This window comes from Paralichthys olivaceus, chromosome 14, assembly GCF_024713975.1.
Source record: "Paralichthys olivaceus isolate ysfri-2021 chromosome 14, ASM2471397v2, whole genome shotgun sequence".
In the NCBI taxonomy this organism is placed as follows: domain Eukaryota; kingdom Metazoa; phylum Chordata; class Actinopteri; order Pleuronectiformes; family Paralichthyidae; genus Paralichthys; species Paralichthys olivaceus.
Window position 1 is genome coordinate 19,608,506 of NC_091106.1, and position 16,481 is coordinate 19,624,986.

The 16,481-nt window shown below is 43.9% G+C and overlaps 2 protein-coding genes across 41 annotated transcripts in view; both read right to left on the minus strand.

Annotated features, from left to right (window-relative positions):
* Nucleotides 1–3,715, minus strand: part of camk2g2 (calcium/calmodulin-dependent protein kinase (CaM kinase) II gamma 2) — a 46,999-nt gene extending 43,284 nt beyond the window's left edge. For 13 of the 39 annotated variants that reach the window (XM_020093088.2, XM_020093079.2, XM_020093054.2 and 10 more), the window contains exons 1-2: nt 3,532–3,712; nt 2,440–2,534 (exon numbers count right to left, since the gene is read on the minus strand). In XM_020093088.2, the coding sequence (XP_019948647.1) occupies nt 2,440–2,534; nt 3,532–3,596 (160 nt within the window). In that variant the 5' untranslated portion in view covers nt 3,597–3,712. Of the gene's footprint in view, nt 1–2,439; nt 2,535–3,531 lie in introns of all 39 variants that reach the window. The other 26 variants (XM_069539336.1, XM_069539333.1, XM_069539330.1 and 23 more) reach the window with 3 other exon arrangements.
* A 5,636-nt stretch (nt 3,716–9,351) lies between these two features.
* LOC109631667 (arylsulfatase I) lies at nt 9,352–15,681 on the minus strand. Of its 2 annotated transcripts, XM_020090545.2 has the most exons (3): nt 12,494–15,681; nt 11,689–12,021; nt 9,352–11,594 (listed from the first exon to the last, which is right to left on the minus strand). In XM_020090545.2, exons 1-3 carry the CDS (start codon nt 13,309–13,311, stop codon nt 10,511–10,513), a joined length of 2,235 nt encoding a protein of 744 aa, XP_019946104.2. In that variant the 5' UTR covers nt 13,312–15,681; the 3' UTR covers nt 9,352–10,510. The 2 variants fall into 2 exon arrangements, with proteins under 2 accessions (XP_019946104.2, XP_069395420.1); XM_069539319.1 differs by lacking the exon at nt 12,494–15,681 and having other exon boundaries at nt 9,352–11,530; nt 11,689–11,828.
* Nucleotides 15,682–16,481: the final 800 nt, after the last annotated feature.

Sequence of the window (16,481 nt, forward strand, 5' to 3'; positions counted from 1 at the left end):
TAGTTGCTGTTGCCAAAGGCTACAATAATTGTCTTTATCTACTTCTGTAAACTCACCACAGCTTATCATCTGAGATACAGTATTCACAGCTCACAGTGTCAGTTTTGGAATGAAGGAAAACGTACACATCCCGGGATGCTGTTTATTCAGTAGTTCAGAGTCCATGCAGTTTTTAGAATTATGCAGATTGTTTATTACAAGGTCACAATTTTGGTATAAAATCACTATCTCATATTTAGTCTAGATTATTTTTAAATAATGTATCATTTAAATTGTGTATATCAGAGTCTGACTGAGCTGTCCATTGGCCAATGAAAATGTATGAGGCCGACATACTGGTATCTCTGTTTATGTTTACAGAATAAATAACTAAATAAATGTGTATTTAGGTTCACAAACTATATTTTATTTGTACACATTGGATTGTATTAGATTTTTTAATTTATAGTCATAATAATGTAAAATATCAAGCCTCAATACATTTTTTGGTTTTTGCATGTAAGGCATAATTGATAAATATATATCGGCTCATATAACGTTATCAAAATGTTTTAATATTTTACTCCCAGCAACTACACTTGTTGAGTTGTTGTTTCACTCTCTCTTCATTGTCACTGTCTTCACTGTATTTTTGTCTGTTTGTATGTGTCAGTTCACACGTCAGTCGAAGTGACAGACCACGTGTGTGTGTGAGCAACTGTGCGAATGTATGAGACGCCAGGCGACCCAGCCATAATCGCTGACCTCACCACGAGCCAATGTGCCCTCCCCTGAGCCACAGAAAACACAGCTTAATCCCCTGTTCCCTGCGCACACACACGCACGCACACACACGCACGCACACACACACGCACGCACACACATGCACACACACACTTTAGAGTTCCTAAGAACAAGATACTGCTCCTCCAGCTGCTAGCTCCCTGCATTAATGTCCCCTGCCCTTCCTATAGCTCTTTACTGTCTCTATCACATAATCTGGAAATCCCCCCAAAAGTTTTTTAAAAAGTGTAAAAATCAACATGAGATTATTAATTAGTTTACAATTTTCTTATGAGTTGAAAAAGTTGGCAAATGCTTTAATCAGTCACTGCTGCCCTGCAGGTCAGATACTGGGCTGAATTAAAGCTGAGGAGACTGTGATGGACAGTTTAATGATTTTATTTTATCGCTGTGTGACTCAAATGCAATAAAGATACCGATAGTGGACTAAGAAAACATTTGCAAATGCTTAACTACAGAAACTCAGTTTGGTGCAGTCAGTGTGTAAACTGTGATGACTGGTCGCTGTTGAGTTAAAATGACCTTAAAAAATAATAGAGGAAATTATCCTTTAACACAGAGATGCATACGCACAATTCAGTTCTGTCACCCTGATGAGTGTGTGTGAGTGTGTGTGTGTGTTGCTGTGGTGTGTGCAGCAGTATACAATCTAGCCTTGTGCGCATATTGTGAAGTGTGAGAACTGAGAACCATTAGATAGGTGAGAAAGAAATATGTGCAACCGTGTTTGTGGTATAAGCAAGGAAAGAGCAATCACATATGTGTTTGTGTGGTTATTGTCACCACGATTCTCACACACACACACACACGCACGCACGCACACACACACAAACACGCCTCGCTGCCAGACAGTCTCTGGGATGAAGAGTTTCACCCCTGCTGTTGCTGGGTTACTGGCTCCGGACCACTGCCAACACAGTCCTCCAACACAATACACACACGATCAAATCGTCTGGTGAGAAAATGGTTTTTAAGCTCTTTCCTCAATCTTTTGACTAAAAGATGTGAGGGAACATGAGACAGGAACAAACAATATCAAAAAGAATGAAGATGATAAGGAGGGGTGGGTGAGTTTGAGAGAAACGGGGAGGCAGAGGGGGGAGATAGAAATTCAGCCTGCCTCCCCCGGGAAAAGAGCAGTCCAGTCAGTCCAGAACTGGCCCTGATCTGCAGCTCCCTGCATCGCTCAACCTTCGGTGGCCTTGTCTGACACCGACATGGGCAAACATGCAGCACACGCAGAGTCTGAGACTCACACACACACAAATCTGAAACACCACATGGGTTAAACTGTGCTGCTGCATTCCCAGAGGTCAGTAATAAACTGTGTGGGTATGTTATCACAACCAAGAAATATATCATCCTGCCAACTGCTGTAACACGTGCACATACAGTCCTTTGCAAGAGACCCACAGCAGCAACAACAAACCAAAAGATGGTTGCAGAAACCACCAAAGTCCACAGAACCTCACTGTACCATTTCAAACCTCCAGCTTTTCAGGAATCTCCTCTGACAGGGACAGAGGCTCGCTGCTCTTAAGGAAATAATCTGACTCCACTGAGCAGTGTGGACAGCAGCCTACACTAACGTCAGCTTCTCAGTTACTCCTTGACTCTAATGCCGAGCGGCACGTCGGGACATCCTGCTGCACTTACCTCGGGCTGAGAGCTTTTTTGTGTTAATAATCTTCGCAGCATACTCCTGGCCGGTGGACTTCTTGACGCATCGACGCACGACAGAGAAGGCGCCCCTGGAGCGGAAGAAATCAACAAGAAAAACAACACAACATGCGTTAAGACCACTTCAGACTCAAGAAAACTCTGCATCACATTTGTGCATCACAGGGGGTGCAGAGTGCATGGCTACTGGGCACACGCTAAGGACATGAATCACACACATACACCTAAAGAGAAGGGCAGAGGAAGGCACATGCATAATTCAAACAGTCTGATATTGTGTGAGAGACAAGAGAAGGGGTCTTGGCTACTAGTGTGTGTCAGAGAGGGCTTCATTGTGAAAAAGGAGCCTGTCATTAGCTCACAGGGGGGGAATGTGAGCGAGGCTGCAGAGGAATGAAGGTGTGAAAAGAAGAATTGACATTTAGCTGTCATTTGTGAGCCTGGGCCTGCGTTTGTGTTGTGCAGACGCCTCCTTTAAACGCATCTGCACGGTGGTGCTGAGCAGCTCTGGCTGAGACTAGATGTTACAGAGAGGATCACCACTGGAATGGGTCCTTTCATGAATACAGTGCGCATAGGCAAACAAATAAATAAAAAGAGCAACCACAGTCTTGTTTGCAGCAGCAGCAGCCCTGTCTTCGTCTCTCTTTTCTAATTGGCTTGACATATACAGCAGCCCCGCAGTGTGCACGCTCGCACATGCACGGCAGAGCTGCATGGTGGAGCTCGGAGGTGCCACCAGCAGGGAAACGCACAGCGACCTCTCGACGCCTGCAGGTACACGCTGCTCCACAAGAAGCGGCTGTTTCACACCTTGCGGACACGATGTGTCCAGGACCGGAGCTTCCTGACACGGAGCCGCCTGCAGAGGAGCTGCCCGGGGGCTTCTCTCACAGACCCTCTCCTGCCTTGTCAACGCTGAAGTAAAACCCGCACAATGGCAGCAGCAGTGGAGGAAAAACGTGCACACACACACACACACACATATATATATATATATATACATACACAATGAATGCAACAAGAGCACAAGCAGCGCGTGTGTGTGTGTGTGTGTGCGTCGCTTACTTTCCGAGTTCCTCGTACAGCTGATATTCGTCAGTGAAGCGGGTGCAGGTTACAACTGTGGCCATGTTGACTGGAGACACGGACACGGGCACGAATACACCTCGCGCTCCGGTGGCCGCCTCGCGCAGGGTTTTTCCTTTTTTTCCTGTGTGTGGAAGGGAGGAGTGAGAGAGGGAGAGAGAGAGAGGAGCAGGGGAGTGGGAGGAGAGAGAGAGAGAGAGAGGAGCAGGGAGTGGGAGGAGAGAGAGAGGGGGGGGGGGAACTGTAGTAACAAAGATCGTCTACTGAGAAGATGCTTCACCATGTGGTTATTCGGAAAATAAATGTTGGTTGAAATTGACAGTATTTCCAACTTTAAGTCCCTCGTTGCAATTTATACTGAAGCTAAAGTTAAGTATTATAAGAAAAATGTACAAATAAAGAACGGATGGATGACGACATGACACGAAGCCAAAATGTCTTGATCGCCCCCTAGTGGCTGGCTGCGATGCGGCTCAGAGTCCGAGTGTCTCCTGTGAATGCATGTTGAAGGATCTCACTTCCCTGCTCTGTAAGTAAATATCACTGACTGTTATTTTTGAAAATTACCGGTTACAAGTAAAAGTAAAACTCCTTCATCCTAATGTCTGATCGGATCATCTACCCAAAGTAAAGTTGGATTATCAAAGACCACCAAGGGAACTCCTACGTCCCTGAGTGACTCCGTATCACTGGAGCTTTTTGACAGCAGCCATTCTGATATGAAATGGAGGGGTAACACACGTGACACTGTAATCACTATAATGAAGGCTACATCGAACGCATTAATGTGATCAGTTACATTTACAGATTTGATTATCATGAAAACTCTTTTAAAGCGGCGATGGATTTGGCTTCGGAGCACTTGTGAGAAAGACATTAAGGATGATTACCTTCGGTCCAAATGCCACTATATCCTACAATTCCCATCATGCAATTAGAGTTCAGTGTGTACAGTACATTCTGAAGCCCTCCCTGTTTGCTCACGTTCACAGATTCATAACACAGGCAGTAAACTGTTCTGCAGCGGTTTAGTTTTTTATGGAAACAGAAATAATGGCAGAGTGAGACCTCTTTCTTCTTTCCCCCTCTGTGCCAGTGAAAGTAGAGGAGGGATGAAAGCCACGCGAGATCTGTGGTGCTGAGCTGCAGATCCAGGTTCAGTTTCACCATCTCTCTCTGTCTCTTCAGGTGATCTACCCTAACACGAGGCTGACTCCAGATCAGCTGACAGGAGCAGCATTTTGATGGACCATCTCCTGTGGTGAGGCTGTGATGCCGCAATATTTCAATATTGGCACAAAGCACCGAGCTGCATGGCCACAACACTGCACGGTTTTAAAAGGACATTATACACTGAGCCTCCTCAAAACATCCTCAAAATGTGACATCGTGAAACAAGATTCACTATTTAGATATAATTAAATATAAACCGTATATAAATGACATCCAGCAACAAAGATCATATCAAAATCTGACTTTTTAACAAAACCCCACTGATATCAATAACTTCCATAATAACTCCTACTATAGCAAAACTATTGCGTGTATTTCTTATATACTACGATATTAGAAAAGCATCTTTAGGAATACTACAATCATCGTCATTGTCTTCATCATCATCATCATCAAGCTAAATGTTTTTGAGACACCTGGCTGTTCTTGTACGTCCATCATACGATCCATCGTTACCTTCTCACTGAGAGCTTGGTATGAAAACTAGTAATCAATCAATTGTCAAGGCAGTGAATGAAATCATTGGTGACCAGCAGCAGCAGAAATCCTATGATGCAGATACACAGGTTTCCCAAAGAATTTGATGTAATAAATTATATATATATCAGATATTTAATTTTAATGACACAATCAAATTGGTGACATTGCTGAGAACTTATGTGCATCTGCCTTTTGTGTCAAAGGTTTACCAGAAGCTGCTGCTTCATTCTAAAGGGTCTCAGGCCTGAGAGGCTCTGTCCTCTACTGTTACCACCCCCCCGTCAAACCTGCCATTGTGCACCCAGCCAAGGACCCATCTGACAGGCTTGTCGCAGAGAAAACACAGCAATTCAGCAATTAATAGGACGGTACCTCTGCACCCTCACTAATTAGGCTTTCATATCAGAGCGGCTCCCTGTAATTATGGCAGAAACTGGTCGCGCTGCTCCTGTGCTCATTGCAAACACTCATTAATCGCCAGCAAAGCTCTCTAAACACTGTTCCAGATATTCACTCACAGTTCAGAAGCGAGGCGGAGGAGGAAGGGAGGAGGGAGGCGATGCACATGGCTGCGTTTACACATGCTAAACATACTGAGCTGCACAAATACTCCTTATTATTTAGCACAAAGAGAAACATTATTCTGGGATTCAATTAGTAAAAAAAAAAATAGTAGTTGATTTTTTCTTTTCTTAAAAGCAAGGAAATGTTTTAAGGGCAGTTTAATGAGAATGCATGGCAAGGTTACGAACTGCACTTGAACAGACAAATGACAGGAAGACAATAGCTGCATAGTGAAATTAATGATTTGGCAAACAAGAGAGGGTGAGCAGCTTTCTATTATAGTAGAGATCTACAAACTGAACTGAGAACAGCTGTAGAGGAAGGCGGCTCATCGTCAGGTAGTCGTCAGAAAACTCAACAGGAGGACAGGTGAGGACAGTCTGACGCAAGGGGGTGGATATAACAATGTACATTTACTTTTTACTGTACTAGAGTAGATGTATGTGCTTATATTTTTAAATATAATCAATAATGATAGGTTTATAATGATAATTTATGAACTGAGCCTTAGTTCACCTCCAGTCTGTGCTCGCTCGCACAGACTGGAGGTGAACAGGAGGTGAAGGTTCACCACTGAAACATTTACACATGTGTGACATGTGCGAAGAGGCACTTTCAGTCGTCCATACAGTCACACTCCGAACGGAGCTATCCTGCATAGTGAGTATCTTCTCTTTGGTTCGGTGTACTTTGTTAGTGATGGTGAATTTGAATGCAGGGTGTTGTAGTAACAGCATGAGGGCGTGACTCACTCAACAAGAATGTGTTCAACTTGGCTCATGGCTGTGCCGCGTATCTTTGAAGATCCTCTCCTCCCTCACGCTGAACAGGAACGTCACAAGACTTGTAATGTTTTTCTATGTGTGTGTGTGTGTGTGTGTGTGTGGGTTTGTGTCTGTCCTGACATCCAGAGGTCAAACCTTCCTATCTGCAGCTCATTGATTGTCATTCAGTAAATCTTTTTTCCTGTTTTATATAGTTCCTTGGGAACAGTGTGTCATTATAGTACAGTACATTAGAGCAGATCTATTCTGTTTCATTGTCAATTATTAAATCATCACTTTTCCCCATGTAAGCATTTAACAGCACATCAGGGCTGTTTCAATACTTAATGAGCTGCGATTTACGATGCAGGAGCCTTAAGTGAATGTGTCCCAGTCGGGTCATTGATACCACTCTGTCTCACTGAGCGTCGGGAAGAGGCTGCATTTGTACTTTCACTGTGGAATAGTTAAAGCCATATGTGGGGAGATAAGAAAATAAAGTTTTATTTAAAACTGTATCTCCATTCAATGTCACAACTTCACCAAAGAATATGAAGATCTTAAGTTAGCCTCACCTTCAAGTGATTATCCAACAGTGGCTATGACAGCTCCCACCCACACACTGGATACCACTGTGTGTTCATGTGTGTTTGTGTGACACCTCCTCCGTGATTTATGTAAGCTGACGGTGCCTTATTTCTGCGGGCCATGACAGTGTACTGGGAATCAGATGTGTGGGCATCAAACCATTGTCTTCAACAGTTTCTCACATGTACGGGACTGTGAGGGTCTGAGCAGCCTTGTTACTGTGAACCAGAAGCAGTCTCATCACATCTCATCATGGGGTCTACACACACACACACACACACACACACACACACACACACACACACACACACACACACACACACACACACACACACACACTGGAGGTGTGTTCCTCCGGCTTCAATGCTCCTCGGAGTGATGTCACATCAGTCATGGACTCAGTGCAGATGGATATTTATGGGGAGTAGAAACCCTCCAGTGGTTTGATTTCTAGTATTTCTCATAAAGATGGAGGTCACAGAAGCGTTTCTGAAATAGCTGCAGCTGAACAAACAAACAAAGGACATATTTAGGTCTTAACTTTGATGAACATTCATGGATCAAACTAATTTGGATTGTTGAAGCCTCATATTCGTGTCAGTAATCCATCTTTTCATCAGCTATGTTGCTTAACCTTTGCGTTGCCACCGTATTTGCACATTTTAGATTCAGATAAACATTTCATTGCTTGCACTGAACAGGGATGTTGGACAAGGTCCCCTCTGACCTACATACTAGTATTTAAATGGGATTTGTTAGCAAAATAATAAAGCAAATCTGCAGCCTTATCTTTTGAACCTTCATTATATCCTTAAGTTAACTATTCAACATGTGTTATGTAGTTGCACTGAGGCATTCTTCACTAAATCTGCTCTAAAGGCACCTCAGATATGTCCCATGCATGCAGACCCCCGGGGAACTCTCTCTTCCCTCCTCCACGCTTCTTATTTAACCGTACGCCACAGAGCTCCGAGCGAAACACAGCTAATACTTCTAACTCTGTGTTCAAATGAGCAAAAACAAGTGAGTAGGACGAAGAACGAAACAAGAGAGAGAGCAAGAGAGATGAGGGAGGGAAAGAGGGGGTGGTTTGCAGAGGGAATGAGCAAAGAGCTGAGGGACAAATGGAGGGAGGACAACAGAGAGGGAGAAGGAGGAGGAGGAGGAGGAAGAGGAATGTGAGAGTTGACCAGAGGGGTATGAAACGGAAGAAGAGATGGTTGAATATTCATTATCAGGTCACTGGGGAGAAATGTACAGTTCTGTTGCTACTATGTGTGTGTGTGTGTGTGTGTGTGTGTGTGTGTGTGTGTGTGTGTGTTTACTGTTGAAACTCACATCCAGGAGTGAGGACCTCTGCACCCTCACAGTTCTGCAGCTGTGTCCTGAACATGGCTGAACAGAACAGAGCATCACCCCCGATTCTCTTCTGTCAAAGCTACGTCAGCAGCCTCACCAGCAGATACATCACACCCAATCAGACGGCTTGAGCCTAAACTCTGGCGTTCCCAGGATGAAACCCAAAGAAACACATCCTCACTACTGCATCTTGTGATTTTGGTTCTTTGCCAGTGTTCATTGTTTAGGATGTAGTGTGTGTGAAGTAGGATGTGGAGGGTGGAGAAGTGGAGGAGTTCATCTATCGTCTACAGTTTGTTTATATGTCACAGATCTGTAATGAGGGCCCGAGCAACAATAGGTGAAAGGACCTCTTGTGTTTGTAAGGGGTTTTATCTTTTCTCTATCCTTTCACGCATTTCTACAAGCTTGAAAACTTTACACACACGTCTGATCTGGTAAAGAAAGAGATATATTTTATGGGTCATGCAAGTAGGCATGGAGAAATGGCTCAATTGTGCCACCCAACAGTTTTCAAAATCAAAGCTCGCAAAACCAATCTTGTCTTAAAAGATGTTTGTTTTTTTTTAAATCTACATAATGCATGCATGCAGATCATAGTCTGTAATATAGGTCATACTCTGGCTCCTAATGACATTAAAAGCCTAAGATGGCAGAACCCATATCCAGGATATTTTTGTATCCTTACATCCTTAATATAGTTTATTTTAAAGGTCAGTAATTTGTAAATAATGTCCTTGGTAGTTTCGAGAAATCACTTTTAAATGTATTACTGAAAGGACACGAGAAAAATAAAAATGTCCTGCATGTTAATGACCATTTATTAATAAACTGCCTGTGGCAAATTTTCCATTTTTGCATGTTCAGGCGACCTGCTAGATACTAACTGAAATAAGTATTGCACAAATAATCAATCTGAATTAATCACATAAAAGTAACCAAATTAAGTAGATATTTCTGAGAATCAGATTTGGATCATTTGCAACAGATACTCAGGATTTTAAAACACATAATATGAGAATTAAATATCATCATCATTTTAAAAAGGCCAGAGAAGAATGATGGTGTCAGCTGCAGAGCGATTTCTGCAGGGACTTGATGTTGTGTCAGAGGTTTTTTTTAAAGGCAGAGGAGTGAATGTGTGTAACCCTTAAGAACAAAAATACAAGGTGACATTTGACAAAAACAACTGCCCTGGGTGTCTCTGTGTCATCCTTGCAAGGTCCTCTTGGATGATCAAGACAGGAGAGACAGCGAGGTCATCCTCCATGTCTCCATCTTATCATTTCTCTGGGCCTCATTTCCACTTGCACGCATTCAATCTGTATTTGTACTAATCAAACTATTCGTGAACACAGGCATACATGCACAATGATGCACACACACTCACATACACACACACACACACACACACACAGCTCCCTATGCAGGCCAGCGACAGCCCAAAGTCACCCTGCTGCCGTTTGGCCGCAGGACAGTGAGTCAGCTTGCTCAGCGAGCCGCACGCCTCTGAATGCTTTGCCTATCAGGCTGTGTGTTTATCTGCCGACCTTCAGCTTCTCATCACGAGTTGTTCGTGTCTGTCTGACCTGCCTGGTTGTCTGCTCTTCGGTATTTTAATTTTCTTCATCTCGCTCTCACTTTCAATCTCGTGTCTGAAACCTCTGACCCACAAATATCAAAATACGACAAGAACTTCATTCACTACTGTCTGTCCAGAGGTGAGTATGTATTCAGGAAGTAGGAAGGTGTTTTCTAAATTCTTCATTCAATCGTCACACAACCACTTCTGTCACTTTTAATATGCAAAACAACACATCTTCACACTCTGTGCCCATCAGCTACATTTTAAATGACACACTGCATCTCACCATTCTTTGTAGGAAAGTGTTTTACTCCACCTTTGAGAGTACAGTCATTAACACTTAATACAGCCTCATCAACACCTCTCAGTTCGATTAATACAATACTTAGAACAGGTTTTTCCTCTGTAGACGTGATCCCACCTTTTTAAAGAGGGCTTTTAATTTGCATAACTTGCAGTGTTTAATCTTCATCATCTTTTCTTTCCTGCCATCTTCCTCCATACTATCCCCTCGCTCTCCCTCCAGGCCCAGCCAGGGGCTCCATACCCCTCCATGGAGCTCGGGGTCAGCCATGGGATCATCCGGTGGATTCCTGGCCATCACAGCTGTCTGGTTGTACTCTGCCAACCTCTTCAGCAGATGTTTCACCAACTCTGGACGAGCCTTTGCCAGGTCTGTCCTCTCGTAGGGATCAGAGGAGACGTTAAACAGCCAAACTGATTTCCCCAGCTCGTTGCGTCGCTTCTCGAGTCTCTGCCACCGTTCAGGACCGACGGGAAGAGCCTGTGGTGGTATCCAGTCCCCGTCACCTACATTTCCTGTCAATAGCTTCCAGTCCCCAGCCCTTATCGCAGCCCTCACGGCTGTGTCCCAGATCCCAAACCCATTGAGTACCAGTGCTTTGTCATATGGCTCTCCGGGCTTCCTGGAGACTGGGTCAATGTTGAAGAGGATTTCAGTGCGAGGACAGGGTAGGCCCTCACTGATACTGCCCCATACGTCGTGACCGTCCAGGTCAAGGTGGGACGGCAGGGCCCCTGCCAGCCCCAGTAATGTGGGGTACCAGTCAGAAACGTGCATCAGTGCTCTGCTCACCACACCCTTCCTCTTCAGGTGGGGACTATGGACGAAGCCCACGGCCCTGATGCCGCCTTCCCAGTAAGTCCCTTTGCCTCCTCTCAGCGGCCAGTTGCTCCCTCCAGAGAGCGGCTGCCCTCCATTATCAGATGAGTAGATCAGTACTGAGTTTTCATAGAAGCCACTCGTCTTCAGTTGCTGAACCACTTGTCCAACCCCTTCATCCAGACAGCTCAGCATGGCTGCATAGTGACGCCTGACTCGATTGCCCTGGGAGTCATAATGATGCAGAAAATGATCTGGTACCTGTAAGGGTGTATGGGCGGCCTGAAGGGACAGATAGAGGAAGAGGGGTTTATGCGGGTCGTGGCTCCTCAGTATCTGCTTCACTCTGGTTGGACAGAGGGAACGTTGAAAAGCTTTTAAAAGAGTCTCAAGTTTGTCTAATATATGAATAAAATGTAATTTATACGACCATGCCTCACCTCTCTATGTAAAGCAAAGTGGAGTAGTTGCCCGTCATCTCCCAGGCAGGCCGGTCTCCGTCATGCAGGTCAAACCCACAAGCCTCTGCCCCGTCACAGCTCCGATAAGAGAAGTGGTCTCCGCTGCCAGTCAGCGTGCCAAGGAAACTCTGAAACCCGCGTCCCGTGGGCAGGCAGCTGGACCTGCAGAAGCCCAGGTGCCATTTACCCACCATGTGTGTGGCGTATCCGGCCTCGACAAGACGCTCTGGGAGGGTGGGGATGTCCGGGGGCAGGCAGAGAGGTTGACGTGGACGAATGATTGAATGTTGGAGTCCGGTGTGAATTTGGTAGCTGGTGAGGACAAGAGAGGGAGAGTGTGAGAAAAGATGTGAAAGAAGCTTGATAAGATAATACGATGACACAATAATGAGAAATGTCACAGATGGTTTGAGAAATATCAAACACAATCACACTGTTATTCATCATAAATCCAAAAATGTCTGTGAACTAATTTGAATAAATGTCACGCTATATATGTTGGTCAGTTATTCCTTTACCTTATGAAACTACATTTAAATTCACTGGATCTAGAATTTTTATCTGGATCTGCACCAAATTGGACATAAATATCAGTCCCCTAAAAATGCCAGATTTTCTTAATCAAGATCCATTTTTCATTCTCTGAGAAATTCCAGTGACTAAATAAAACAAATAATCTGGTAAATTACCTCATAACAATATAATGTATTTCTGTTCTGGCCTTGTACATATTGCAACCTGAAGACAAAACAAAAAAATTCAAAATAATGATATGATAACTCACCGTCCTGTCATTAGTTGACTGCGAGATGGTGAGCAGATCGGCTGGACGTAATAATTTTCAAGTTTGACCCCCTCTGCAGCCAGTTGGTCCAGCTCAGGCGTGTAAATGTCTGAACCATGGTAGCCGATGTCTCCGTAACCCTGGTCGTCCACCATGATAAAGATAAGGTGAGGAGGCCTGGACGCTTTCACCTCTTCTGTGCCAACACTTTGATTTGGAAGCAACTCTTCACCAAGGCATACAAGGCCACCAGGTAAGGTCAAACTAACGACCAGGAAAAGCACAGAGAACATTACTCCCCTCATTTCTGGCATCGCTCTGAAGCAAAAATCTACTTTAGTCGGATTTTGTCTGTATTTTCTGTTCAGCTTAGTCTGCGGTTGATAAGTCTCGAGCCGGATCACCCCTGCAGAAAAATGGGCAGAGCTCTGTGTCCGAGGAGAACGTCCAAAAGTCTTATCCGTCCATTTAGTTTGAGATGCCGTCTTTTTCTGGGGCTTATTATTGGTTTTGTGAGATGAGCTGATGCCAGCTGCTGTGATAGGTGGAGAAAAACTGCTCTGTCTGAGATGGGAATGAACTTGGTATAGAGGTGTGTGTGTGTGTGTGTGTGTGTGTGTGTGTGTGTATATGTGTGTGTATGTGTGTGTGTGTGTGTGTGAGAGAGAAAGACTCCCTTCTTTGCAGTACCTTGCTACATAGTTCCAGGCGCCTCGTGCAATGGTTGGCAAGACCAGGGTTACTGTAAATACAGTAAATACACACACTTTTTTTCCCCCTGTGCCTCCTAGTCCACAAGGTTGGTGAATATGATCCATTGAAACGATAAGAGAAACATATCAGCTACGCCTGGTTATCAAGATTTATCCAGAAAGCAAAAGAATAGAACAAAAAAAAAGAGTTTTAGAGTATAAAATTTTAAATGCTCATTAAAACTCCCCATCAGTGAAGCAGATGTTTAATTGTGTATTTTAAGTGTAAATGTTTGGCTAAAGTTTATCTTTATATTTAATTTGCACCATAGTACTGACTCACAAGAAGCAACCATGCATAAGTTATAATAAAGCAATTTGTATGATTACGATCACATTACTGCCATTCTCTCTGACTACAACTCCTTTTTAAGTACTGTTCTGACCGCAAAAGTTAATATTCTGCAGTGATTTCCCGTAAACTAATTCAAAGTATACTGTAAATCCCTAATAAAAATCAAATAATCCCTGTCATCCGTCTCTTGTTGCTCGATACAGCTCAGTTAATAGAGCCACCCGATGACAATTACCGGCCGTGCCGGGGCAACAGAACCAATCCGACATCGGAGCAACATCCGGTGTCGTGATGAGAATGTGTATCGACCGCGGGGCTCTTCACCTCAGTGCCATCTCCTTCCCATAATGCTGAGGGAAAATCAATGGCTCAGATACAAGTCCATTTCCTACATCGTAGAAGGAAACTCATGTTGCCTCGCCCTGTGGGAAATCTTCCAGGCTTTTTGACCACAGTAAGAGTGAAGCATATGCTGGGGAGATTGAGATCTGTGAGGTGGGAACGACCATGATGAGGTAAAAATGAGGGTAACAAAGTGGGGAGGGGGGAAACATTACAGTGGATCAGATGAAACAAATGGAAATTGTGGGAAATGGGGATATGTGGAAAAAAGAGGTAGAGCAGAGAGTGGAGGAAAAAGAGGGTGAGACGGAATAATGTGCACATGAGAAAACGAAAACCCCCCTGTCTGAGAAGAGGAAGTACAACATAAACAAAGTGGCATAAAAGGAGCAGTCACTTTGTCTTGTGTGTGCGTCTGGGTCTCTGGGTGTAGCAATCAGTTTGCCTCAGGGAAACGCAGGGCGACATGAACTCTGTTTTACTGCTGAGAGGAGGGGGAGGGTGGGGGAGGCTGTAAAAATGGAAAGTGACAAATGTCTTCTTGGAGAAAAGAGAGAGAGAGAGAGAGTAAGGGATTGTGGTCTTTTCTCAACTGGCTGAAAAATTAAGATGGGACACAAATATGTAATATTCACAAAAAGATATTCAAGATATGTTCTTTTACTACAGTTCAACTACGATATCAGAATCCAAAGAATTATAAAAGTGCAACATTTTACCTTCCAGTTTCATATTTTCAGTTTTGATTTCCTCAAAGAGATAAATAGCTTCAAGTTTAAACTACAATCAACCAGTTCAGTTTCACCAATCAGTTGATTTTAACACTGACAACTGGTCAAAATGTGAATACATTCTCTAAAGTCAGACTTGAGATGTCACGTACAAGAGGCCGACAACATGTTTTGTTTGACCACCAAGATTGTTACCATGACCTTCGACAACCAAAACCTAATCAGCTCATTCTTGAGTCCAACTGAACATTTTCACCAAATTTGAAGAACTTCCCTCAAGGTCTGCTCACTGTCAATCCAGCAGCAGATCCCCTGCTGTGTTCTCACATTGGATTTTATGGATTTTATGCAGACTATATATTAGAGGCAGATAATCCGGAAGCTCTCACTCAAACATTTGCATTCACACGTGCACCTCCTCCGAAGAAAGTGCGGAGAATCTCTGTCTGGAAACAGCTTGAGTAACACACAACCGACCATCCCTGGTGTTCTGTATGAAATTCTTTCTTACCATTGTCATCAGAGAAAACGAATTACCATGACAGAGGCTGAAAGACAGAGGTAGTGTTGGTGGAGTATAGACCACAAAAATGTGAGAGGCTTACATGCCTATGAGTGTGTGTTTGCGTTATAACTTCATTCTGTCTAGTTTACCTTTGGGGACAAATTTATGGCTGAAGACGAGTTAATTATGGATGAATTGAACAATTGGGGACAAAAGCTGTGTCCCCTGTGGTTCAGGTGAGACTGCAGGAAATGAAGCAGGTCTCCAGGGACTTATGTCTGAGAGAAGTGAAACACTTTGTTGTCTGCAGAGGTGCACGTTAAAGCCCCACAATTATGAAACTTTAAAAAAAAAGAAAACGAAAGAAAGATTTTCCGAATTAGATTTCAAAAGGGCCCTGCTCTTTGTAACCATTTCACGCCATGTTGTGACCAACAAATAATAAATCCTGGAAGTGCAACACAAGCGAAACCGGTCTGTGTCGGGCAAAGTATGCAACTTTACAGCCCAGTGTGTATTCGTACAATGATTTGTGTCCAACAGTGTGTGTGTGTGTGTGTGTGTGTGTGTGTGTGTGTGTGTGTGTGTGTGTGTGTGTGTGTGAAAAAGGCAGTGGTGCAGAGAAGAAGAGAGTAGCAGTCAGTGTGATTTATTCATGACAACGAATAAGTGACTCACTCGATCTAGAGCCAGTCTGTTGAACTAGAGTTGAAATGTGCATGTGTATGTGTGTTGTGTGTGTGTGTGTGTGTGTGTGTGTGTGTGTGTGTGTGTGTGTGTGTGTGTGTCTGAAATTGACTTTCACTTTCAAGCCAATCCTCCAACATTAACATAAATGTCTCTATTTTTATACTTAAAGTTCACATGTGAGATTTTTGTATTTGAACGTATGCAGAGAAGTATTCATGGGGCAGTAGATAGTGTGTGTGTGTGTGTGTGTGTGTGTGTGAGAGGCTGAAAAGCACTCACTCAAGTCCAGCTTCATAAATATTTAATCTTGTTAATTCTAAATTAATTTGACACACACACACACACACACACACACACACACACACACACACACTCACACTCACACACTGTCCCTCCTGAAGAGCAGCTGACAGACAACCTGCCACTGCTGCTCTTCAAATACTCGATGGATCATCTTCCAGTCGGCAGAAACTCAATCCCCTCCCCATTCTCCTCACCTCACTCACCGACGGATTGACAGGACGAGGGTGAGGGGGGGCACTCAGTCTCATCACACCAAACAAACCACCCACGCGGAGGATGCTGGTGGCTTCATGTCAAATTCACAAACTTTCAGATAAACTTTTCCTCTTCGTCATCCTCCTCCGCTTCCCTGTACCTCCGTGGCCCGGGC

Excerpts from the sequence above, each read along its gene's own strand:
- LOC109631667 (XM_020090545.2), bottom strand. The coding sequence starts at position 13,311 with ATGGATCATATTCACCAACCTTGTGGACTAGGAGGCACAGGGGGAAAA. Across the intron at positions 12,022-12,493 it reads AGTCAACTAATGACAGGACG|CTACCAAATTCACACCGGAC; the intron begins GTGAGTTATCAT and ends TGTCCTCACCAG. Across the intron at positions 11,595-11,688 it reads ACTTTGCTTTACATAGAGAG|AGTGAAGCAGATACTGAGGA; the intron begins GTGAGGCATGGT and ends CTGTCCAACCAG.